Source organism: Pleurodeles waltl, chromosome 6, assembly GCF_031143425.1.
Source record: "Pleurodeles waltl isolate 20211129_DDA chromosome 6, aPleWal1.hap1.20221129, whole genome shotgun sequence".
NCBI lineage: Eukaryota > Metazoa > Chordata > Amphibia > Caudata > Salamandridae > Pleurodeles > Pleurodeles waltl.
This window is the reverse complement of record NC_090445.1, coordinates 120,305,715-120,330,418: the sequence shown is the minus strand read 5'-3', so window position 1 is coordinate 120,330,418 and position 24,704 is coordinate 120,305,715. Positions and strand designations below refer to the sequence as shown.

General features: G+C 48.9%; 1 protein-coding gene across 1 annotated transcript in view; it reads right to left on the bottom strand.

The window, feature by feature from the left end:
* KPNB1 (karyopherin subunit beta 1) overlaps positions 1-24,704 on the bottom strand; it is a 104,147-nt gene that overhangs the window by 54,653 nt on the left and 24,790 nt on the right. Inside the window, exons 13-14 of the mRNA XM_069237502.1 lie at positions 24,449-24,596; positions 23,980-24,051 (exon numbers count right to left, since the gene is read on the bottom strand). Of these exons, the coding sequence (XP_069093603.1) occupies positions 23,980-24,051; positions 24,449-24,596 (220 nt within the window). The remainder of the gene's footprint in view (positions 1-23,979; positions 24,052-24,448; positions 24,597-24,704) is intronic.

Below are 24,704 nucleotides of genomic sequence, written 5' to 3'. Positions count from 1 at the left end.
GAAAGAAAGAGAAAGAAAAAGAAAGAAAAAGAAAGAGAAAGAAAAAGAAAGAAAGAGAAAGAAAGAGAAAGAAAGAGAAAGAAAGAGAAAGAAAAAGAAAGAGAAAGAAAAAGAAAGAAAAAGAAAGAAAAAGAAAGACTCCCTCCTGCAGGAAGCCACGTGGGTGTTGGCCCAAAGGTGACCTTCAAAGATGAAGCTGCCTTTGAATAGCAATTGGGGAACACTTGGGAGAGGGGCAGCCCCATTGTTTAGACAGACTAGCTGGCACCTGCGAAGGAGGGACAACCTGCTGTCAAACACGTTTTTGAGGGATGCTTAGAGGGGTTCTGCCATCTTAGGAGTGGGCAGAATGGTGCATCCCAGAGATTGCCAGATGCCACACCTCCCAGTGAGTGGTCATCAGGAGGAAAGAAACAAGGCAGCCCATTGGCTATTAACCACATCCTGCCCTCGGAACATAAGGTATCCATGGCACCCAGATCTCGTCTGCAAGGACCACTGAAGAATTGCCCTGCTACAGTATGAAACAGGCAAATAGGTTGCACTGGTGTGGACTGTACCTGCTTAACCTACTGGCTTGCAAAACAGCGACTTTGCCCGCTGTACCCTGCTGAAGGAGAAGTCGTCTTCAGGGCCCAGCCAAAGCCAAGAGACTCCAAGGGTAAGTTAGCTGACCTGTTCACAGCACAAGCACACTCAAAGCTGCACCCAAGTTTGCTGAGTACAGGAGAGTAGTCAGCAAACAGCCTGGTCACCCAGAAGCAGAGTTGTTGCCCACAGAAGGATTTGCACGTGACCGATACAGTTAAGTGGTAGTCCAGTGGAGACTAGGCTTCTACCAGCACCAAAAGAACTTCAAGAGACAGAGACCCTGTGACCAGGACCGACTCCGCCTTTTTGTGGACTGAAGATTAGCTGCAGGAAGACCCTCCGGCGACCACATTCACAGCATCCTTCATCCCTTGCATCAGGACCACTTCCACAGTAATCCATTGTAAAGGGGATAAAGTGCCTGGAACTGACTGCCTCACCTGTGAAGGTAACAATCTGAGGGCCTTGTTGGTCCCACAGGCTGGCTCCCAACTGGATTTGATTGCCTGAGCTGAGCGCAATGGAGCTAACCCAACTTTTTGGTGAAAGAGTTGGGGTCAAATTTGTTGAATCTGCCAGTGCTTGTTTGCAGTTGAGTGAAATGCTTTTATTTACTAAACCTTATAAAATCTATCTCCAGAACCCTCTGGCGGACCTTTTTATTGTGGTGTCTAAAATAATCTATTTTTATTAATTGGTGTCATATTCCTTTGTTAATTTCTTCAATTGTTTTGGTGCTGTTTAAATGCTTTACACTGATTTTGTTGTGTAAGCCTTGCTGCTCTGAACCAAAGCTACTCTGGGTTGAGCTCCAGGTTCAAACTAAATCTAAGGGTTCTAAAAAGAGATACTAATTATTACACAGTTAAGCTATTATGTTTTAGCCATGTTGTACACTAGTGTGGCTGCTGTTCAGAATAACTATACGTTATTGGCAGTTTATGTGTATTGAAAAGGGAGGATTGGGCCTGGCAAGAGGTTTACTAGAGCGGCAGACCCTGATCCAGAGATCTGGCCCGGGACCAGGGTTCAATTTCCTTGGACCAGATAATTCTCGCTTCAGTACCTAATCTAATTAATGGGTCCCACTCTAACTCTGGGCAATAGCTTGCTTAATCTCCACAACGGCCCTGACAGCGCTTAGATGCCTGGATTCACCCTGGGGGCTGCCTAGGAGTGGGCGCCTCACAGGGAAAAGCCAGGAGGGGGTTCCACAGCGGTATGCGTACAGCGCCTTGAGAACCTAACGGGTGAGTAGTGCACTATACAAGTGCGAAGTTTTAGGTTTGACATGTTTAAAGTGCTATTTAACTGCATGACACCGTAATTGCTGTAGGACCTCAAGTCGCATTTAATATACAGGCCCTGGGTACATGTTGTACCACTTTACTAGGGAGTTACAAAGTAAATTAAATAAGCCATTTGGATGCAAGTCCAAAGAAGAGAGCACAAGCACTTTAGCACTGTCAAGGCACACAGATGAGTAGTTGAGTATAACAAACATAACTCCCTATTGATTCGCTTCTGCTGTCTAACTATTAATCAAGACATTGATCCACATTACCTCCTAAATGAAGTGCTCTTGATTAGTCCAGGATTACATGCTTTGTTGGAAGAATGTTAATACCTCAGAGGTATGAGATGTAGGGTAAAAGGAATGAAGGCATAAGAGAAGGGGAGGCAGAAAAGCAGCAGGAGAGAAAAAAAAAAAAAAAGGGAGACAGGACAAGCAGGATGAAGAGATGAGGAAGAGAAGGCGATGAGTGAAAAAAAAAAACATCAAAGTGGAGAGAGGAAGGAGAGTGACAGAAGGTGGGATAGAGGGTGAAGGCTACAGAAGGAGCAGAAACAGAAAGCAATCTTAAAGTATAGTCTACTAATTATCCTGGAATAAAGCAGTTTTCTGTGCTGTTCACTCACCATAATGGTCTGGCCACACATCTACTTTGGCACAGACTATATCACAGCAGATTCATCAAGCATTCTAGGAAGGGCTTCTTGTTTCCTGTAGCACATTAATTCCGCAAGCGCCAAATAACTTATTAGCAATTACATTAACGAGGAAGTGTAAAACTGATGGAGCATCTGCTCTACTGCCTTTCCCCAATAGTTCTTTCCCCAAATATGGGCTCTCTAAATAAATAGGGGGCAAATTTAGGGAGCTCCGGGGACTACCTCCGGATGGGAGGAGTCACACTTCAACTTTATGAAGTACCTTAAGACCAGAAAACGTAAGCGGACGCTGTGACGTGCCACAAGTTGACAACTTAATTCTCATCCTTCATCGGCCTTGGTCTGAAGGGGATGGAGCCCCCTCTAAAATATAATTTTTTTTGGGGGGGGGGGGAGGGGGAGGAAATCAGTCAGCCCGACTTCTGCCCTGGATTTAACTACTGCAGCAAAGGTTCAAACTGTTGCTCAGAGGAAGGAGTGAAACCTATATAGGAAATAAACTGGGAAAGCAACATTTTCTTATCTAGTTTTTCACCTGCTTAAAAAAAAAAAATGTGCATTATCATCAACAGCCTGGACTGTCACCAAGCAATATGTTTATTTTTACAGCTGTAGTAAAGTCACTGTTTGGCATGGTTGCCCCCCACTTTTTGCCTGTTTAGCATTGTGCTTAGTCTGTTTTCACCGGGATCCTGCTAACCAGGACCCCAATGATTCTGCTCTCCCCATTTGGTTGCTTTGGTACCCTTTACACCCCACAATTGGAATACTGGGGCTTAGGTACCCAGGGTACTGGTACACCAGGGGTCCCCGATGGGCTGCAGCATGTATTATGCCACCCATGGGAGCCCAAGCAAACTGTCTGCAGGCCTGCCATTGCAATCAGTGTGAAAAGGTGCATGCACCCTTTCACTATAATTGACTGCACCAGGTCACTGTAATTCACCCCTATAGTGGGCCCTTCTAGCCCAGAGTACAGGTTTGTGTGTGAGGGCACCCAAGAATGAGCAAAGGTGCCCCTACAAACTCCAGTGCCAATACACTGGACTTTGTAAGTGCGGAGAAGCCATTTTATACGTGTACTGGCCATGGGTCACTACTTTTGGTCCAGCTATATAATGGTAACTCTGAACTTATGCATGTTTTGTATCAAACATGTCAGAATCATACCCCAATACTAATTCCAGTATTGGTGGCATGATTCCATGCACTCTGGGAGCTCCTTAGAGGAGCCCCTGTAAGAAGCTGGCCTGGTTTGTGGTGGACACCTATTGTGTTGGCACCTTATAGCAGGTCTCCCCTCTTAGTGATATGTAGGAAGTGTCTAGGCAGCCAGTGCTCTCTAGAGTTCAAAATCACTATAGCCACACAGGACTTTCACACAGGAAAAGAACTATATAGGATTACAAAAATAAAGATACATTATTATAGTACCACACCACTAGATTGCTCCAGTTGGAGGGAACTGCCTAATAGTAAAGTACACACTAATTATGTACAAATTAGCAATTGGAAAAAAGCACAGAAACAACAATTTTTGGCAAAAGTATTAGAAAATATTGACAGCCCTAAGGGAGGGCCAAACCATTTACTGAAAATGTGGAATGAAATATAGTACCTCACCCAAGGATGTTGAGTGAAAGGGGAGCTGGCGGTACTAGGAACCCCAAGAGGGGAGTACGAGAGTGACCCCCAGCAACCAGGAGAGCAGAGGTAAGTACCTGGTTTTCCCCAAAACTAACAAGAGGACTTACCAAAAGGATTGTGCAAGACCCAGACCAGACTGGAAGAGCTTGAAGGTGGATTCTGGCAGGAGAGGACCTGCAAAGGAAGGGGACCAAGTCCAATTCGTGATTGAGTGTCAGGTCATGGCAGGAGCCACTACCCACTCTTCTGTGGAAGCAGGACCAGGTCGACGAGGAAGAAGACGATCAGCTGTGCAGCGCAGGAGATGAGGTGTGCCTGAAGTGATGCAGATGGTGTTCCACCTCAGCTGTCTGGTTGCAGTAGGTCACCAAAGCCAGAAGACCACCAACACGCCTTGGCAAATGCAAGAGAAGACTGAAGAGGACCAGCAGAATGGAGTCCGGGGTGACCCACAGTAGTTGGGAGAGCCAACAGAAGCAGTCGCAGCCCCTACAGGCAACCCACTAGCAGCAGGCACAGTAAGTCTCAGTGAGGCCCAGTCAGCACACCTGAAGAGGAGTCCTACATAGCTGGAGCAGCAGAGAGGAGACTGCTGGGGACCAGGGCTACACAGAGCCTGAAGATCCCTTGGAGAGGGAGCAAACAAACCTTTGCAGCTGCAAGATTTGAGGTGCATGGGGGAGAGGCAAGGGTTTACCATCTCCCAAGTTCAATAGCTGGCAGAGAGGACCAAGGGGACCACTCCAGACCACCACCTGTGATGCAAGGTCCACGTAATTTCAGAGGAGAGCATATCCATGCAGCTGGTCATCAATGCTGCATGCAGATACAGGGGAGTCACTGCTTCACTCCAAGGGAGATTCCTTCTTACTTTTTGGCGCAGGATGGAGTCTCTTCTGAGGATGCACAGCCTGGGAAATGTTGCAGTTGCTAGCAGGAGCCGGAGAAACAATGTTGCAAAGCGGAGTTGCAGAAGTTAAAATATATATATATATATATATATATATATATATATATATATGAGTAGTCCTGCTGGAATCTTGCACATTGAATCTGAGGATCCACCCAAGAAGGAGACCCTAAATAGCCATGGAGCAAGGTGACCACATATCAGGAGGGGGTTGTGATGTCACCTGTCTGACCTGGCCACTCAGATGCTCCCAGGGGCCTCAGCACATCTTGGATTCAAGATAGCAGAATCAAGTGGCCACCTGGGGGAGCTCTGGTCACCAGACCCATAGTGGTGATGGACAGCAAAGTAGTCACTCCCCTTTCCCATGTCCAGATTCGTGCCAGATAAAGGACTGTGGGGATCCCTGGACTGGTGCAAACTGGTTTATGTAAGGAGGGCACCAAAAATGCCCTTCAAAGCAAACTGTGGCTTTGGTAAGCTACCCCTCACAAGCCTTGTAGCACCTATTCCCAAGGGAGAGGATGCTGCCTACTAACACAGAAAATCCTTTGTTCTGCCTTCACCTGGTCAAGGAGCTGGAGGGCAGAAACCCATCTGTGGGGTGACGACAGCACAGGCTGCCCAGAAAACTCCAGAAGACTGGCAAGAGCAATACTGGGGGTCCTCTAAGGAGCCCCCCCCCCCCCCCAGAGTGCATGGAATCATACAACCAATACTGGCAACAGTATTTAGGTATGATTCGACATGTTTGATACTAAACATGCCCAGCTTCAGAGTGACCATTATGTGGCTGGCCACAGGTCCAGTACAAAGGTACAATAGCTTCCACGCACCTACAGAGTCCAGGAAAAAGAAACTGTAGTCTGTAGGGGTACCTCTGCTCATGCAGGGGGGTGCCCTCACACATAGGTACTTGTACCCTGCCCTCTGGGATAGGAGGGCCTGCCACTGGGGTGCCTTACAGTGACCTGTAGTGAAAGTGAGCGTGCACCTTTTCACGCAGGCGGCAATGGCAGGCCTGCAGACATTCTGCATGGGCTCCCATGGGTGGCATGATACATGCTGCAGCCCATCAGGAACCCCTGGTGCCCCAATGTCCTGGATACCCAAGTACCATATACTAGGGTCTTACATGGGGGGCACCAGTATGCCAAATGTGGGGTGTGCTAAGTCCCAAGTAACCAAATTTGGAGAGAGCAGTCACTTGGGTTCTGGTTAGCAGGATCCCAGTGAACACAGTCAAGATACACTGACAGCGGGTATAAAGTGGGGATAACCATGCCAAAGAGGGTACTTTCCTACAAGTACTTTTATTTTAGCAACATTGTGTGGTTCCATTCATGCGAGATAAGCTACTGTGTGACTACTGTGATATTGCAAGTGCTTTTCACTCCTTGATGAGTTTCGGCTACTCACCACAGCCACCACGAGAGCCCTGGCTTCCTAGACACTGCCTCACTAATAGGAGTTGCCTGGACCTGCTATAAGGTGCAAATACCATAGGTTTACACCACACACACCAGGCAGGTTCCTACAAGAGCAATTGGTGTGGGTTTTAATGTTTCCTGCACAAACGTTTGTCAGATTACATTTTCTATTGCATACCAATCTCTCCTGATGAAACACTCGGCCTGGGTGACAGAGACCATAGAAAGGAAACTGGTAGCAGAAGGAAATTGGTCTCAGCATCCCATGGGAATCACCTTACATTATGTAGAAACAGGAGCCTGGGCACAGAGTCCAGTTAAATCACACGATTAAAAAACGGAGGGAGAAACATGCAAAAGCAGAGTAAGTGGATACCAGAAAAAGACATCGAGGGGAGGGGGAGAGGGAAGAAAGACAACAACAAGAGGCACGTAGGCACCTGAGGCCTTACATACTGGAGTCCTTGCAGTACCGATTACCAGCTGTGGGGCGCTGTGCTAATAAAAAAGGCACAACAGTGAAACATGAAAGTGGGCGCAGTGCTGATAACATTTACAGGCCTGTTTTCAACCGTGCACGAAATACCAAGACTTTATTTTTGGGGGGTGAGAGAAAATCACGGTGCGAGAGGGGAGACTTCCCATGCCAAAATAAATTACACAAATTGCAGAAACAAGCCTAAACGCACACAAGTGAAATGCTACAAGTAATGGGGCGCTGCTTCATGGCAGTGAAGAACCGATAGGAGGGGAGGGCGGGACACAAATAGGAAAGATTAAACTCTTGGAAGCAAGGATTTTTAAAAAGACACCAAAATAAACAAATGGAAACTAAAAGGCAGTGTAAGGAAATGCCTCCTTGGCATGGTTGCCCCCTGACTTTTTGCCTTTGCTGATGCTATGTTTACAATTGAAAGTGTGCTGAGGCCTGCTAACCAGGCCCCAGCACCAGTGTTCTTTCCCTAACCTGTACTTTTGTATCCACAATTGGCAGACCCTGGCATCCAGATAAGTCCCTTGTAACTGGTACTTCTAGTACCAAGGGCCCTGATGCCAAGGAAGGTCTCTAAGGGCTGCAGCATGTCTTATGCCACCCTGGAGACCTCTCACTCAGCACAGACACACTGCTTGCCAGCTTGTGTGTGCTAGTGAGGACAAAACGAGTAAGTCGACATGGCACTCCCCTCAGGGTGCCATGCCAGCCTCTCACTGCCTATGCAGTATAGGTAAGACACCCCTCTAGCAGGCCTTACAGCCCTAAGGCAGGGTGCACTATACCATAGGTGAGGGTACCAGTGCATGAGCATGGTACCCCTACAGTGTCTAAACAAAACCTTAGACATTGTAAGTGCAGGGTAGCCATAAGAGTATATGGTCTGGGAGTCTGTCAAACACGAACTCCACAGCACCATAATGGCTACACTGAAAACTGGGAAGTTTGGTATCAAACTTCTCAGCACAATAAATGCACACTGATGCCAGTGTACATTTTATTGTAAAATACACCACCGAGGGCACCTTAGAGGTGCCCCCTGAAACTTAACCGACTGTCTGTGTAGGCTGACTAGTTCCAGCAGCCTGCCACACCAGAGACATGTTGCTGGCCCCATGGGGAGAGTGCCTTTGTCACTCTGAGGCCAGTAACAAAGCCTGCACTGGGTGGAGATGCTAACACCTCCCCCAGGCAGGAGCTGTGACACCTGGCGGTGAGCCTCAAAGGCTCACCCCTTTGTCACAGCCCAGCAGGGCACTCCAGCTTAGTGGAGTTGCCCGCCCCCTCCGGCCACGGCCCCCACTTTTGGCGGCAAGGCTGGAGGGAACAAAGAAAGCAACAAGGAGGAGTCACTGGCCAGTCAGGACAGCCCCTAAGGTGTCCTGAGCTGAGGTGACTGACTTTTAGAAATCCTCCATCTTGCAGATGGAGGATTCCCCCAATAGGGTTAGGATTGTGACCCCCTCCCCTTGGGAGGAGGCACAAAGAGGGTGTACCCACCCTCAGGGCTAGTAGCCATTGGCTACTAACCCCCCAGACCTAAACACACCCTTAAATTTAGTATTTAAGGGCCACCCTGAACCCTAGAAAATCAGATTCCTGCAACTACAAGAAGAAGGACTGCCTAGCTGAAAACCCCCTGCGGAGGAAGACCAGAAGACGACAACTGCCTTGGCTCCAGAAACTCACCGGCCTGTCTCCTGCCTTCCAAAGATCCTGCTCCAGCGACGCCTTCCAAAGGGACCAGCGACCTCGACATCCTCTGAGGACTGCCCCTGCTTCGAAAAGACAAGAAACTCCCGAGGACAGCGGACATGCTCCAAGAAAGGCTGCAACTTTGTTTCCAGCAGCTTTGAAAGAACCCTGCAAGCTCCCCGCAAGAAGCGTGAGACTTGCAACACTGCACCCGGCGACCCCGACTCGGCTGGTGGAGATCCAACACCTCAGGAGGGACCCCAGGACTACTCTGATACTGTGAGTACCAAAACCTGTCCCCCCTGAGCCCCCACAGCGCCGCCTGCAGAGGGAATCCCGAGGCTTCCCCTGACCGCGACTCTCTGAAACCTAAGTCCCGACGCCTGGGAGAGACCCTGCACCCGCAGCCCCCAGGACCTGAAGGACCGGACTTTCACTGGAGAAGTGACCCCCAGGAGTCCCTCTCCCTTGCCCAAGTGGAGGTTTCCCCGAGGAATCCCCCCCTTGCCTGCCTGCAGCGCTGAAGAGATCCCTCATAGACTAACATTGCGAACCCGACGCCTGTTTCTACACTGCACCCGGCCGCCCCCGCGCTGCTGAGGGTGAAATTTCTGTGTGGGCTTGTGTCCCCCCCGGTGCCCTACAAAACCCCCCTGGTCTGCCCTCCGAAGACGTGGGTACTTACCTGCAAGCAGACCGGGACCGGGGCACCCCCTTCTCTCCATTCTAGCCTATGTGTTTTGGGCACCACTTTGAACTCTGCACCTGACCGGCCCTGAGCTGCTGGTGTGGTGACTTTGGGGTTGCTCTGAACCCCCAACGGTGGGCTACCTTGGACCAAGAACTGAACCCTGTAAGTGTCTTACTTACCTGGTAAAACTAACAAAAACTTACCTCCCCTAGGAACTGTGAAAATTGCACTAAGTGTCCACTTTTAAAACAGCTATTTGTCAATAACTTGAAAAGTATACATGCAATTTTTATGATTTAAAGTTCCTAAAGTACTTACCTGCAATACCTTTCGAATGAGATATTACATGTAGAATTTGAACCTGTGGTTCTTAAAATAAACTAAGAAAAGATATTTTTCTATACAAAAACCTATTGGCTGGATTTGTCTCCGAGTGTGTGTACCTCATTTATTGTCTATGTGTATGTACAACAAATGCTTAACACTACTCCTTGGATAAGCCTACTGCTCGACCACACTACCACAAAATAGAGCATTAGTATTATCTCTTTTACCACTATTTTACCTCTAAGGGGAACCCTTGGACTCTGTGCATGCTATTCCTTACTTTGAAATAGCACATACAGAGCCAACTTCCTACAGGCAGGCTGTCAGCCCACAAAGTATATACAATGTATCGAAGAGACAGTGGAAGCGCGGTCTAGACTCAACCTAAAAACAAAGCATATAATCTAAGATTAACTTGCAACCTCTCTCCTCAACACTCGATAGCAGGAGTGAGTGAAGCACGAGCAACAGCTACATATCCCACAACCACAGTACCTCAGGTCATCGCACTGCTGCCAAGTTAGAAACATCTATTGTAATATCCAAATCTATTTCAATCGTACCTTTAAACTAGAGGTTTACAAATAATATTTATATCAGGAGCAGACATTTGCCCAGTAATCTCCTACACAACACTTAGGCTTCCTTTTAAAGACAAATTATGCCAGCTGTAAGGAAGATGCCAATGGAGATGTATTTTGTTAATTCACTCAGAGAGACAAAAGCTGGACTAGTAGTCTGCCTGGGCCCGAAAAGTTCTTTCACTCAGTCATGTGACATGGTGTAGGAAGTTGGCTCTGTATGTGCTATTTCAAAGTAAGGAATAGCATGCACAGAGTCCAAGGGTTCCCCTTAGAGGTAAAATAGTGGTAAAAAATAGATAATACTAATGCTCTATTTTGTGGTAGTGTGGTCGAGCAGTAGGCTTATCCAAGGAGTAGTGTTAAGCATTTGTTGTACATACACATAGACAATAAATGAGGTACACACACTCAGAGACAACTCCAGCCAATAGGTTTTTATATATAAAAATATCTTTTCTTAGTTTATTTTAAGAACCACAGGTTCAAATTCTACATGTAATATCTCATTCGAAAGGTATTGCAGGTAAGTACTTTAGGAACTTCAAATCATGTAAATTGCATGTATACTTTTCAAGTTATTGACAAATAGCTACTTTAAAAGTGGACACTTAGTGCAATTTTCACAGTTCCTGGGGGAGGTAAGTTTTTGTTAGATTTACCAGGTAAGTAAGACACTTACAGGGTTCAGTTCTTGGTCCAAGGTAGCCCACCATTGGGGGTTCAGAGCAACCCCAAAGTCACCACACCAGCAGCTCAGGGCCGGTCAGGTGCAGAGTTCAAAGTGGTGCCCAAAACGCATAGGCTAGAATGGAGAGAAGGGGGTGCCCCGGTTCCGGTCTGCTTGCAGGTAAGTACCCGCGTCTTCGGAGGGCAGACCAGGGGGGGTTTTGTAGGGCACCGGGGGGGACACAAGCCCACACAGAAATTTCACCCTCAGCAGCGCGGGGGCGGCCGGGTGCAGTGTAGAAACAAGCGTCGGGTTTGTAATGGAAGTCAATGGGAGATCTAGGGATCTCTTCAGCGCTGCAGGCAGGCAAGGGGGGGGTTCCTCGGGGAAATCTCCACTTGGTCAAGGGAGAGGGACTCCTGGGGGTCACTCCTCCAGTGAAAGTCCGGTCCTTCAGGTCCTGGGGGCTGCGGGTGCAGGGTCTCTCCCAGGTGTCGGGACTTAGGATTCAAAGAGTCGCGGTCAGGGGAAGCCTCGGGATTCCCTCTGCAGGCGGCGCTGTGGGGGCTCAGGGGGGACAGGTTTTGGTACACAGTCTCAGAGTAGTCCTGGGGTCCCTCCTGAGGTGTTGGATCTCCACCAGCCGAGTCGGGGTCGCCGGGTGCAGTGTTGCAAGTCTCACGCTTCTTGCGGGGAGCTTGCAGGGTTCTTTAAAGCTGCTGGAAACAAAGTTGCAGCTTTTCTTGGAGCAGGTCCGCTGTCCTCAGGAGTTTCTTGTCTTTTCGAAGCAGGGGCAGTCCTCAGAGGATGTCGAGGTCGCTGGTCCCTTTGCAAGGCGTCGCTGGAGCAGGATCTTTGGAAGGCAGGAGACAGGCCGGTGAGTTTCTGGAGCCAAGGCAGTTGTCGTCTTCTGGTCTTCCTCTGCAGGGGTTTTCAGCTAGGCAGTCCTTCTTGTAGTTGCAGGAATCTGATTTTCTAGGGTTCAGGGTAGCCCTTAAATACTCAATTTAAGGGCGTGTTTAGGTCTGGGGGGTTAGTAGCCAATGGCTACTAGCCCTGAGGGTGGGTACACCCTCTTTGTGCCTCCTCCCAAGGGGAGGGGGTCACAATCCTAACCCTATTGGGGGAATCCTCCATCTGCAAGATGGAGGATTTCTAAAAGTCAGAGTCACCTCAGCTCAGGACACCTTAGGGGCTGTCCTGACTGGCCAGTGACTCCTCCTTGTTGCTTTCTTTGTTCCCTCCAGCCTTGCCGCCAAAAGTGGGGGCCGTGGCCGGAGGGGGCGGGCAACTCCACTAAGCTGGAGTGCCCTGCTGGGCTGTGACAAAGGGGTGAGCCTTTGAGGCTCACCGCCAGGTGTTACAGCTCCTGCCTGGGGGAGGTGTTAGCATCTCCACCCAGTGCAGGCTTTGTTACTGGCCTCAGAGTGACAAAGGCACTCTCCCCATGGGGCCAGCAACATGTCTCTGGTGTGGCAGGCTGCTGGAACTAGTCAGCCTACACAGACAGTTGGTTAAGTTTCAGGGGGCACCTCTAAGGTGCCCTCTGTGGTGTATTTTACAATAAAATGTACACTGGCATCAGTGTGCATTTATTGTGCTGAGAAGTTTGATACCAAACTTCCCAGTTTTCAGTGTAGCCATTATGGTGCTGTGGAGTTCGTGTTTGACAGACTCCCAGACCATATACTCTTATGGCTACCCTGCACTTACAATGTCTAAGGTTTTGTTTAGACACTGTAGGGGTACCATGCTCATGCACTGGTACCCTCACCTATGGTATAGTGCACCCTGCCTTAGGGCCTGCTAGAGGGGTGTCTTACCTATACTGCATAGGCAGTGAGAGGCTGGCATGGCACCCTGAGGGGAGTGCCATGTCCACTTACTCGTTTTGTCCTCACTAGCACACACAAGCTGGCAAGCAGTGTGTCTGTGCTGAGTGAGAGGTCTCCAGGGTGGCATAAGACATGCTGCAGCCCTTAGAGACCTTCCTTGGCATCAGGGCCCTTGGTACTAGAAGTACCAGTTACAAGGGACTTATCTGGATGCCAGGGTCTGCCAATTGTGGATACAAAAGTACAGGTTAGGGAAAGAACACTGGTGCTGGGGCCTGGTTAGCAGGCCTCAGCACACTTTCAATTGTAAACATAGCATCAGCAAAGGCAAAAAGTCAGGGGGCAACCATGCCAAGGAGGCATTTCCTTACACAACCCCCCCCCCCAAACGAAAGAGGATGAGACTAACCTTTCCCAAGAGAGTCTTCATTTTCTAAGTGGAAGAACCTGGAAAGGCCATCTGCATTGGCATGGGCAGTCCCAGGTCTGTGTTCCACTATAAAGTCCATTCCCTGTAGGGAGATGGACCACCTCAACAGTTTAGGATTTTCACCTTTCATTTGCATCAGCCATTTGAGAGGTCTGTGGTCAGTTTGAACTAGGAAGTGAGTCCCAAAGAGGTATGGTCTCAGCTTCTTCAGGGACCAAACCACAGCAAAGGCCTCCCTCTCAATGGCACTCCAACGCTGCTCCCTGGGGAGTAACCTCCTGCTAATGAAAGCAACAGGCTGGTCAAGGCCATCATCATTTGTTTGGGACAAAACTGCCCCTATCCCATGTTCAGAGGCATCAGTCTGCACAATGAACTGCTTAGAATAATCTGGAGCTTTTAGAACTGGTGCTGAGCACATTGCTTGTTTCAGGGTGTCAAAGGCCTGTTGGCATTCCACAGTCCAGTTCACTTTCTTGGGCATTTTCTTGGAGGTGAGTTCAGTGAGGGCTGTCACAATGGATCCATATCCCTTCACAAACCTCCTGTAATACCCAGTCAAGCCAAGGAATGCCCTGACTTGAGTCTGGGTTTTTGGAGCTACCCAGTCCAGAATAGTCTGGATCTTGGGTTGTAGTGGCTGAACTTGGCCTCCACCTACAAGGTGGCCCAAGTAAACCACAGTTCCCTGCCCTATCTGGCATTTGGATGCCTTGATAGAGAGGCCTGCAGATTGCAGAGCCTTCAAAACCTTCTTCAGGTGGACCAGGTGATCCTGCCAGGTGGAGCTAAAGACAGCAATATCATCAAGATAAGCTGTGCTAAAGGACTCCAAGCCAGCAAGGACTTGATTCACCAACCTTTGGAAGGTGGCAGGGGCATTCTTCAAACCAAAGGGCATAACAGTAAACTGATAATGCCCATCAGGCGTGGAGAATGCTGTTTTCTCTTTTGCTCCAGGTGCCATTTTTATTTGCCAGTACCCTGCTGTCAAGTCAAAGGTACTTAAGAATTTGGCAGCACCTAATTTGTCTATGAGCTCATCAGCTCTAGGAATTGGATGAGCATCTGTCTTGGTGACAGAATTGAGCCCTCTGTAGTCCACACAAAACCTCATCTCTTTCTTTCCATCTTTGGTGTGAGGTTTGGGGACTAAGACCACTGGGCTAGCCCAGGGGCTGTCAGAGCGCTCAATTACTCCCAATTCCAGCATCTTGTGGACTTCCACCTTGATGCTTTCCTTAACATGGTCAGACTGTCTAAAGATTTTGTTTTTGACAGGCATGCTGTCTCCTGTGTCCACATCATGGGTACACAGGTGTGTCTGACCAGGGGTTAAGGAGAAGAGTTCAGGAAACTGTTGTAGGACTCTCCTACAATCAGCTTGCTGTTGGCCAGAGAGGGTGTCTGAGTAGATCACTCCATCTACTGTGCCATCTTTTGGGTCTGATGACAGAAGATCAGGGAGAGGTTCACTCTCTGCCTCCTGATCCTCATCTGTTACCATCAACAGATTCACATCAGCCCTGTCATGGAAGAGCTTAAGGCGGTTCACATGGATCACCCTCTTGGGGCTCCTGCTTGTGCCCAGGTCCACCAAGTAGGTGACCTGACTCTTCCTTTCTAGCACTGGGTAAGGGCCACTCCATTTGTCCTGGAGTGCCCTGGGAGCCACAGGCTCCAGAACCCAGACTTTCTGCCCTGGTTGGAACTCAACCAGTGCAGCCTTTTGGTCATACCAAAACTTCTGGAGCTGTTGGCTGGCCTCAAGGTTTTTGGTTGCCTTTTCCATGTACTCTGCCATTCTAGAGCGAAGGCCAAGTACATAGTCCACTATGTCTTGTTTAGGCTCATGAAGAGGTCTCTCCCAGCCTTCTTTAACAAGAGCAAGTGGTCCCCTTACAGGATGACCAAACAGAAGTTCAAAGGGTGAGAATCCTACTCCCTTCTGTGGCACCTCCCTGTAAGCGAAAAGCAGACATGGCAGGAGGACATCCCATCTCCTTTTGAGTTTTTCTGGGAGCCCCATGATCATGCCCTTTAATGTCTTGTTGAATCTCTCAACTAAGCCATTAGTTTGTGGATGGTAAGGTGTAGTGAATTTATAAGTCACTCCACACTCATTCCACATATGTTTCAGGTATGCTGACATGAAGTTGGTACCTCTGTCAGACACCACCTCCTTAGGGAAACCCACTCTGGTAAAGATACCAATGAGGGCCTTGGCTACTGCAGGGGCAGTAGTCGACCTAAGGGGAATAGCTTCAGGATACCTGGTAGCATGATCCACTACTACCAGGATATACATATTTCCTGAGGCTGTGGGAGGTTCTAGTGGACCAACTATGTCCACACCCACTCTTTCAAAGGGAACCCCCACCACTGGAAGTGGAATGAGGGGGGCCTTTGGATGCCCACCTGTCTTACCACTGGCTTGACAGGTGGGGCAGGAGAGGCAAAACTCCTTAACCATGTTGGACATATTGGGCCAGTAGAAGTGGTTGACTAACCTCTCCCACGTCTTGGTTTGTCCCAAATGTCCAGCAAGGGGAATGTCATGGGCCAATGTTAGGATGAACTCTCTGAACAGCTGAGGCACTACCACTCTCCTAGTGGCACCAGGTTTGGGGTCTCTGGCCTCAGTGTACAGGAGTCCATCTTCCCAATAGACCCTATGTGTTCCATTTTTCTTGCCTTTGGACTCTTCAGCAGCTTGCTGCCTAAGGCCTTCAAGAGAGGGACAGGTTTCTTGCCTGTAAGGAAATGCCTCCTTGGCATGGTTGCCCCCTGACTTTTTGCCTTTGCTGATGCTATGTTTACAATTGAAAGTGTGCTGAGGCCTGCTAACCAGGCCCCAGCACCAGTGTTCTTTCCCTAACCTGTACTTTTGTATCCACAATTGGCAGACCCTGGCATCCAGATAAGTCCCTTGTAACTGGTACTTCTAGTACCAAGGGCCCTGATGCCAAGGAAGGTCTCTAAGGGCTGCAGCATGTCTTATGCCACCCTGGAGACCTCTCACTCAGCACAGACACACTGCTTGCCAGCTTGTGTGTGCTAGTGAGGACAAAACGAGTAAGTCGACATGGCACTCCCCTCAGGGTGCCATGCCAGCCTCTCACTGCCTATGCAGTATAGGTAAGACACCCCTCTAGCAGGCCTTACAGCCCTAAGGCAGGGTGCACTATACCATAGGTGAGGGTACCAGTGCATGAGCATGGTACCCCTACAGTGTCTAAACAAAACCTTAGACATTGTAAGTGCAGGGTAGCCATAAGAGTATATGGTCTGGGAGTCTGTCAAACACGAACTCCACAGCACCATAATGGCTACACTGAAAACTGGGAAGTTTGGTATCAAACTTCTCAGCACAATAAATGCACACTGATGCCAGTGTACATTTTATTGTAAAATACACCACAGAGGGCACCTTAGAGGTGCCCCCTGAAACTTAACCGACTATCTGTGTAGGCTGACTAGTTCTAGCAGCCTGCCACAAACCGAGACATGTTGCTGGCCCCATGGGGAGAGTGCCTTTGTCACTCTGAGGCCAGTAACAAAGCCTGCACTGGGTGGAGATGCTAACACCTCTCCCAGGCAGGAATTGTCACACCTGGCGGTGAGCCTCAAAGGCTCACCTCCTTTGTGCCAACCCAGCAGGACACTCCAGCTAGTGGAGTTGCCCGCCCCCTCCGGCCAGGCCCCACTTTTGGCGGCAAGGCCGGAGAAAATAATGAGAATAACAAGGAGGAGTCACTGGCCAGTCAGGACAGCCCCTAAGGTGTCCTGAGCTGAGGTGACTCTAACTTTTAGAAATCCTCCATCTTGCAGATGGAGGATTCCCCCCAATAGGGTTAGGATTGTGACCCCCTCCCCTTGGGAGGAGGCACAAAGAGGGTGTACCCACCCTCAGGGCTAGTAGCCATTGGCTACTAACCCCCCAGACCTAAACACGCCCTTAAATTTAGTATTTAAGGGCTACCCTGAACCCTAGAAAATTAGATTCCTGTAACTACAAGAAGAAGGACGGCCCAGCTGAAAACCCCTGCAGCGGAAGACCAGAAGACGACAACTGCCTTGGCTCCAGAAACTCACCGGCCTGTCTCCTGCCTTCCAAAGATCCTGCTCCAGCGACGCCTTCCAAAGGGACCAGCGACCTCGACATCCTCTGAGGACTGCCCCCTGCTTCGAAAAGACAAGAAACTCCCGAGGACAGCGGACCTGCTCCAAGAAAAGCTGCAACTTTGTTTCCAGCAACTTTAAAGAACCCTGCAAGCTCCCCGCAAGAAGCGTGAGACTTGCAACACTGCACCCGGCGACCCCGACTCGGCTGGTGGCGATCCAACACCTCAGGAGGGACCCCAGGACTACTCTGATACTGTGAGTACCAAAACCTGTCCCCCCTGAGCCCCCACAGCGCCGCCTGCAGAGGGAATCCCGAGGCTTCCCCTGACCGCGACTCTTTGAACCTAAAGTCCCGACGCCTGGGAGAGACCCTGCACCCGCAGCCCCCAGGACCTGAAGGACCGGACTTTCACTGGAGAAGTGACCCCCAGGAGTCCCTCTCCCTTGCCCAAGTGGAGGTTTCCCCGAGGAACCCCCCCCTTGCCTGCCTGCAGCGCTGAAGAGATCCCGAGATCTCTCATAGACTAACATTGCGAACCCGACGCTTGTTTCTACACTGCACCCGGCCGCCCCCGCGCCGCTGAGGGTGAAATTTCTGTGTGGACTTGTGTCCCCCCCGGTGCCCTACAAAACCCCCCTGGTCTGCCCTCCGAAGACGCGGGTACTTACCTGCAAACAGACCGGAACCGGGGCACCCCCTTCTCTCCATTCTAGCCTATGTGTTTTGGGCACCACTTTGAACTCTGCACCTGACCGGCCCTGAGCTGCTGGTGTGGTGACTTTGGGGTTGCTCTGAACCCCCAACGGTGGGCTACCTTGGACCAAGAACTGAACCCTGTAAGTGTCTTACTTACCTGGTAAAACTAACAAATACTTACCTCCCCTAGGAACTGTGAAAATTGCACTAAGTGTCCACTTTTAAAACAGCTATTTGTGAATAACTTAAAAAGTATACATGCAATTTTGATGATTTGAAGTTCCTAAAGTACTTACCTGCAATACCTTTCGAATGAGATATTACATGTAGAATTTGAACCTGTGGTTCTTAAAATAAACTAAGAAAAGATATTTTTCTATATAAAAACCTATTGGCTGGATTTGTCTCTGAGTGTGTGTACCTCATTTATTGTCTATGTGTATGTACAACAAATGCTTAACACTACTCCTTGGATAAGCCTACTGCTCGACCACACTACCACAAAATAGAGCATTAGTATTATCTATTTTTACCACTATTTTACCTCTAAGGGGAACCCTTGGACTCTGTGCATGCTATTCCTTACTTTGAAATAGCACATACAGAGCCAACTTCCTACATTGCCCCTTACACAGCTCCTCCCTTGAGGGTCCCCCTGGGCCTAAGAGCTCAACCTGATAAGGTTCAAGCTCCAAAGGCTCAGTTCCCTCAGAGGGCAGAACTTCTTCCTGAGAAGAGAGGTTCCCTTTCTTTTGCTGTGTTGCAGTTGGTTTCCCAACTGACTTTCCTGTTCTCTTGGTAGGCTGGGCCATTCTTCCAGACTCCAGCTCTACTTGTTCACCCTGTGCCTTGCATTGTGCTCTGGTTTTCACACACACCAGTTCAGGGATACCCAGCATTGCTGCATGGGTTTTTAGTTCTACCTCAGCCCATGCTGAGGACTCCAGGTCATTTCCAAGCAGACAGTCCACTGGGATATTTGAGGAGACCACCACCTGTTTCAGGCCATTGACCCCTCCCCATTCTAAAGTAACCATTGCCATGGGATGTACTTTTTTCTGATTGTCAGCGTTGGTGACTGTGTAAGTTTTTCCAGTCAGGTATTGGCCAGGGGAAACCAGTTTCTCTGTCACCACGGTGACACTGGCACCTGTATCCCTCAGGCCCTCTATTCTAGTCCCATTAATTAAGAGTTGCTGTCTGTATTTTTGCATGTTAGGCGGCCAGACAGCTAGTGTGGCTAAATCCACCCCACCCTCAGAAACTAGAGTAGCTTCAGTGTGGACCCTGATTTGCTCTGGGCACACTGTTGATCCCACTTGGAGACTAGCCATACCAGTGTTACCTGGATGGGAGTTTGGAGTGGAACCTTTCTTGGGACAGGCCTTGTCTCCAGTTTGGTGTCCATGCTGTTTACAGCTATGACACCAGGCCTTTTTGGGATCAAAGTTTTTACCCTTGTACCCATTGTTTTGTGAAGAGGCTCTGGGCCCACCCTCCTGTGCAGGTTTTTGGGGGCCTGTAGAAGACTCTTTACTATTTTTAGTTGTCTCATCACCCTTCCCCTGGGGAGTCTGTGTGACCCCTTTCTTTTGGTCACCCCCTGTTGAAGTCTTGGACACCCTTGTCTTGACCCAATGGTCCGCCTTCTTTCCCAATTCTTGGGGAGAAATTGGTCCTAGGTCTACCAGATGCTGATGCAGTTTATCATTGAAACAATTACTTAACAGGTGTTCTTTCACAAATAAATTGTACAGCCCATCATAATTACTTACACCACTGCCTTGAATCCAACCATCTAGTGTTTTCACTGATTAGTCTACAAAGTCAACCCAGGTCTGGCTCGAGGATTTTTGAGCCCCCCTGAATCTAATCCTATACTCCTCAGTCGAGAATCCAAAGCCCTCAATCAGGGTACCCTTCATGAGGTCATAAGATTCTGCATCTTGTCCAGAGAGTGTGAGGAGTCTATCCCTACACTTTCCTGTGAACATTTCCCAAAGGAGAGCACCCCAGTGAGATCTGTTCACTTTTCTGGTTACACAAGCCCTCTCAAAAGCTGTGAACCATTTGGTGATGTCATCACCATCTTCATATTTAGTTACAATCCCTTTAGGGATTTTCAACATGTCAGGAGAATCTCTGACCCTATTTATGTTGCTGCCACCATTGATGGGTCCTAGGCCCATCTCTTGTCTTTCCCTCTCTATGGCTAGGATCTGTCTTTCCAAAGCCAATCTTTTGGCCATCCTGGCTAACTGGATGTCCTCTTCACTGGGGCTATCCTCAGTGATTTCAGAGGTGTTGGTCTCTCCTGTGAGGGAACCAGCATCTCTGACTATTATTTTTGGAGTCAGGGTTTGAGGGACCCTGTTCTCCCTAGATAGGATTGGTAGGGGGGAATTGTCCTCCAAGTCACTAACCTCTTCCTCTGAGTTGCCACCCTCAGAGGGGTTGGCCTTTTCAAACTCTGCCAAAAGCTCCTGGAGCTGTATTTTGGTAGGTTTGGGGCCCATTGTTATTTTCTTTAGTTTACAGAGTGACCTTAGCTCCCTCATCTTAAGATGGAGGTAAGGTGTGGTGTCGAGTTCCACCACAGTCACATCTGTGCTAGACATTTTGCTTCTAAAAGTTGGAATACTTTTTAAGAATCTACAACTGGTTCTAGAATCTAATTCAAACTTTTACAAACTTTTAAACTCTAAAAGAAATGCTAAACAGGATCTAACACAAGGCCCTAGCAGGTCTTTTAAGAATTTAGAAAACTTTTCAAATTGCAAAAATCAATTTCTAATGACAATTTTGGAATTTGTCGTGTGATCAGGTATTGGCTGAGTAGTCCAGCAAATGCAAAGTTTTGTACCCCACCGCTGATCCACCAATGTAGGAAGTTGGCTCTGTATGTGCTATTTCAAAGTAAGGAATAGCATGCACAGAGTCCAAGGGTTCCCCTTAGAGGTAAAATAGTGGTAAAAAATAGATAATACTAATGCTCTATTTTGTGGTAGTGTGGTCGAGCAGTAGGCTTATCCAAGGAGTAGTGTTAAGCATTTGTTGTACATACACATAGACAATAAATGAGGTACACACACTCAGAGACAAATCCAGCCAATAGGTTTTTATATATAAAAATATCTTTTCTTAGTTTATTTTAAGAACCACAGGTTCAAATTCTACATGTAATATCTCATTCGAAAGGTATTGCAGGTAAGTACTTTAGGAACTTCAAATCATCAAAATTGCATGTATACTTTTCAAGTTATTGACAAATAGCTACTTTAAAAGTGGACACTTAGTGCAATTTTCACAGTTCCTGGGGGAGGTAAGTTTTTGTTAGATTTACCAGGTAAGTAAGACACTTACAGGGTTCAGTTCTTGGTCCAAGGTAGCCCACCGTTGGGGGTTCAGAGCAACCCCAAAGTCACCACACCAGCAGCTCAGGGCCGGTCAGGTGCAGAGTTCAAAGTGGTGCCCAAAACGCATAGGCTAGAATGGAGAGAAGGGGGTGCCCCGGTTCCGGTCTGCTTGCAGGTAAGTACCCGCGTCTTCGGAGGGCAGACCAGGGGGGGTTTTGTAGGGCACCGGGGGGGACACAAGCCCACACAGAAATTTCACCCTCAGCAGCGCGGGGGCGGCCGGGTGCAGTGTAGAAACAAGCGTCGGGTTTGTAATGGAAGTCAATGGGAGATCTAGGGATCTCTTCAGCGCTGCAGGCAGGCAAGGGGGGGGTTCCTCGGGGAAACCTCCACTTGGTCAAGGGAGAGGGACTCCTGGGGGTCACTCCTCCAGTGAAAGTCCGGTCCTTCAGGTCCTGGGGGCTGCGGGTGCAGGGTCTCTCCCAGGTGTCGGGACTTAGGATTCAAAGAGTCGCGGTCAGGGGAAGCCTCGGGATTCCCTCTGCAGGCGGCGCTGTGGGGGCTCAGGGGGGACAGGTTTTGGTACACAGTCTCAGAGTAGTCCTGGGGTCCCTCCTGAGGTGTTGGATCTCCACCAGCCGAGTCGGGGTCGCCGGGTGCAGTGTTGCAAGTCTCACGCTTCTTGCGGGGAGCTTGCAGGGTTCTTTAAAGCTGCTGGAAACAAAGTTGCAGCTTTTCTTGGAGCAGGTCCGCTGTCCTCGGGAGTTTCTTGTCTTTTCGAAGCAGGGGCAGTCCTCAGAGAATGTCGAGGTCGCTGGTCCCTTTGCAAGGCGTCGCTGGAGCAGGATCTTTGGAAGGCAGGAGACAGGCCGGTGAGTTTCTGGAGCCAAGGCAGTTGTCGTCTTCTGGTCTTCCTCTGCAGGGGTTTTCAGCTAGGCAGTCCTTCTTGTAGTTGCAGGAATCTGATTTTCTAGGGTTCAGGGTAGCTCTTAAATACTAAATTTAAGGGCGTGTTTAGGTCTGGGGGGTTAGTAGCCAATGGCTACTAGCCCTGAGGGTGGGTACACCCTCTTTGTGCCTCCTCCCAAGGGGAGGGGGTCACAATCCTAACCCTATTGGGGGAATCCTCCATCTGCAAGATGGAGGATTTCTAAAAGTCAGTCACCTCAGCTCAGGACACCTTAGGGGCTGTCCTGACTGGCCAGTGACTCCTCCTTGTTGCTTTCTTTGTTCCCTCCAGCCTTGCCGCCAAAAGTGGGGGCCGTGGCCGGAGGGGGCGGGCAACTCCACTAAGCTGGAGTGCCCTGCTGGGCTGTGACAAAGGGGTGAGCCTTTGAGGCTCACCGCCAGGTGTTACAGCTCCTGCCTGGGGGAGGTGTTAGCATCTCCACCCAGTGCAGGCTTTGTTACTGGCCTCAGAGTGACAAAGGCACTCTCCCCATGGGGCCAGCAACATGTCTCTGGTGTGGCAGGCTGCTGGAACTAGTCAGCCTACACAGACAGTCGGTTAAGTTTCAGGGGGCACCTCTAAGGTGCCCTCTGTGGTGTATTTTACAATAAAATGTACACTGGCATCAGTGTGCATTTATTGTGCTGAGAAGTTTGATACCAAACTTCCCAGTTTTCAGTGTAGCCATTATGGTGCTGTGGAGTTCGTGTTTGACAGACTCCCAGACCATATACTCTTATGGCTACCCTGCACTTACAATGTCTAAGGTTTTGTTTAGACACTGTAGGGGTACCATGCTCATGCACTGGTACCCTCACCTATGGTATAGTGCACCCTGCCTTAGGGCTGTAAGGCCTGCTAGAGGGGTGTCTTACCTATACTGCATAGGCAGTGAGAGGCTGGCATGGCACCCTGAGGGGAGTGCCATGTCGACTTACTCGTTTTGTCCTCACTAGCACACACAAGCTGGCAAGCAGTGTGTCTGTGCTGAGTGAGAGGTCTCCAGGGTGGCATAAGACATGCTGCAGCCCTTAGAGACCTTCCTTGGCATCAGGGCCCTTGGTACTAGAAGTACCAGTTACAAGGGACTTATCTGGATGCCAGGGTCTGCCAATTGTGGATACAAAAGTACAGGTTAGGGAAAGAACACTGGTGCTGGGGCCTGGTTAGCAGGCCTCAGCACACTTTCAATTGTAAACATAGCATCAGCAAAGGCAAAAAGTCAGGGGGCAACCATGCCAAGGAGGCATTTCCTTACACATGGGCTATCAGGAGCACCTCTAATCAAACAGTGATTCTCTCTCTTCCTCTAAGCCCAGAACTTCGTTTTGAGACCAGAAATACGTGCTGCATCTTACAAATGAAATGGCATCTCAGTTGTTATGGTTACTCCGAGACATTTTCACATTAGTTTTGGGAGGGAATGAATAAAAGGTAGAAGATTCCTGATGGTCACAAATAAATCAGACTAACTGCAGATCTAATACTAGCGAAGCTTATGGCAAAGTCCTACAGTTACAATAGTGCTACACCCGAAAGTCAGACCCTGCACTGACAGGATGTTGTGTGGCAAGCAGAGAAAAGAACAAAAGGTCTCACCTGGAGAGTAGCGCAAAGCAAAGATTGAAGATCATTGAACTGAATACGGTCAGATGTGCTCTGGATGTGTGACTGGGGGAAGGAAAAAAAAAAAAGTAAATGAACAATCGAAGTACAAATCTATTAATTTACAAAACAGAGCATTTAAGGTTCTAATCAGCGCAGTTATATTTCACTATAGCGCTGCAGTGACATCCCAAAGGGCAGCTCAAAACATCCATAATCAGTAAGCCAAGTTAATTTCAAAAGGATACCATGGCCCTCAGATTTTGCAGACATCCAACTTGTCTGCCACCACCCCCCCCCCACCAATACCATGGACCATACGGTCTGAGTAAACAGAGTAAGTGGGCCCTACTCCAAATCAGACAGGTGAGAGTGGCATCAGAGAACCGGGATACTACTACATATTAAAAGAAAGACTAATTCCTTAATGCACCCTTGAGACTGGCCCTTCCCTGTTTCTTACCTCCATCTGGAGAACCTGCTGTAACCGCTCCATGATGACAAGAGTCGTTTTCTGTACAGCAGGGTAACAGTCCTTAGCGCTATTTTTCACTATCTCCATTAGAGCCTCATAGGCAGCACTTCTGAGGTTGTTCTGGTGCCCATCGGGTCTAGACGCAAGAGCAAACAGTATGAACCAGAGTATTACATGCAAACAGCTCGTAGAAAGAGCTGTACAGACATAATAAAACTGAGCAATGTCATAACATTAGACTAGA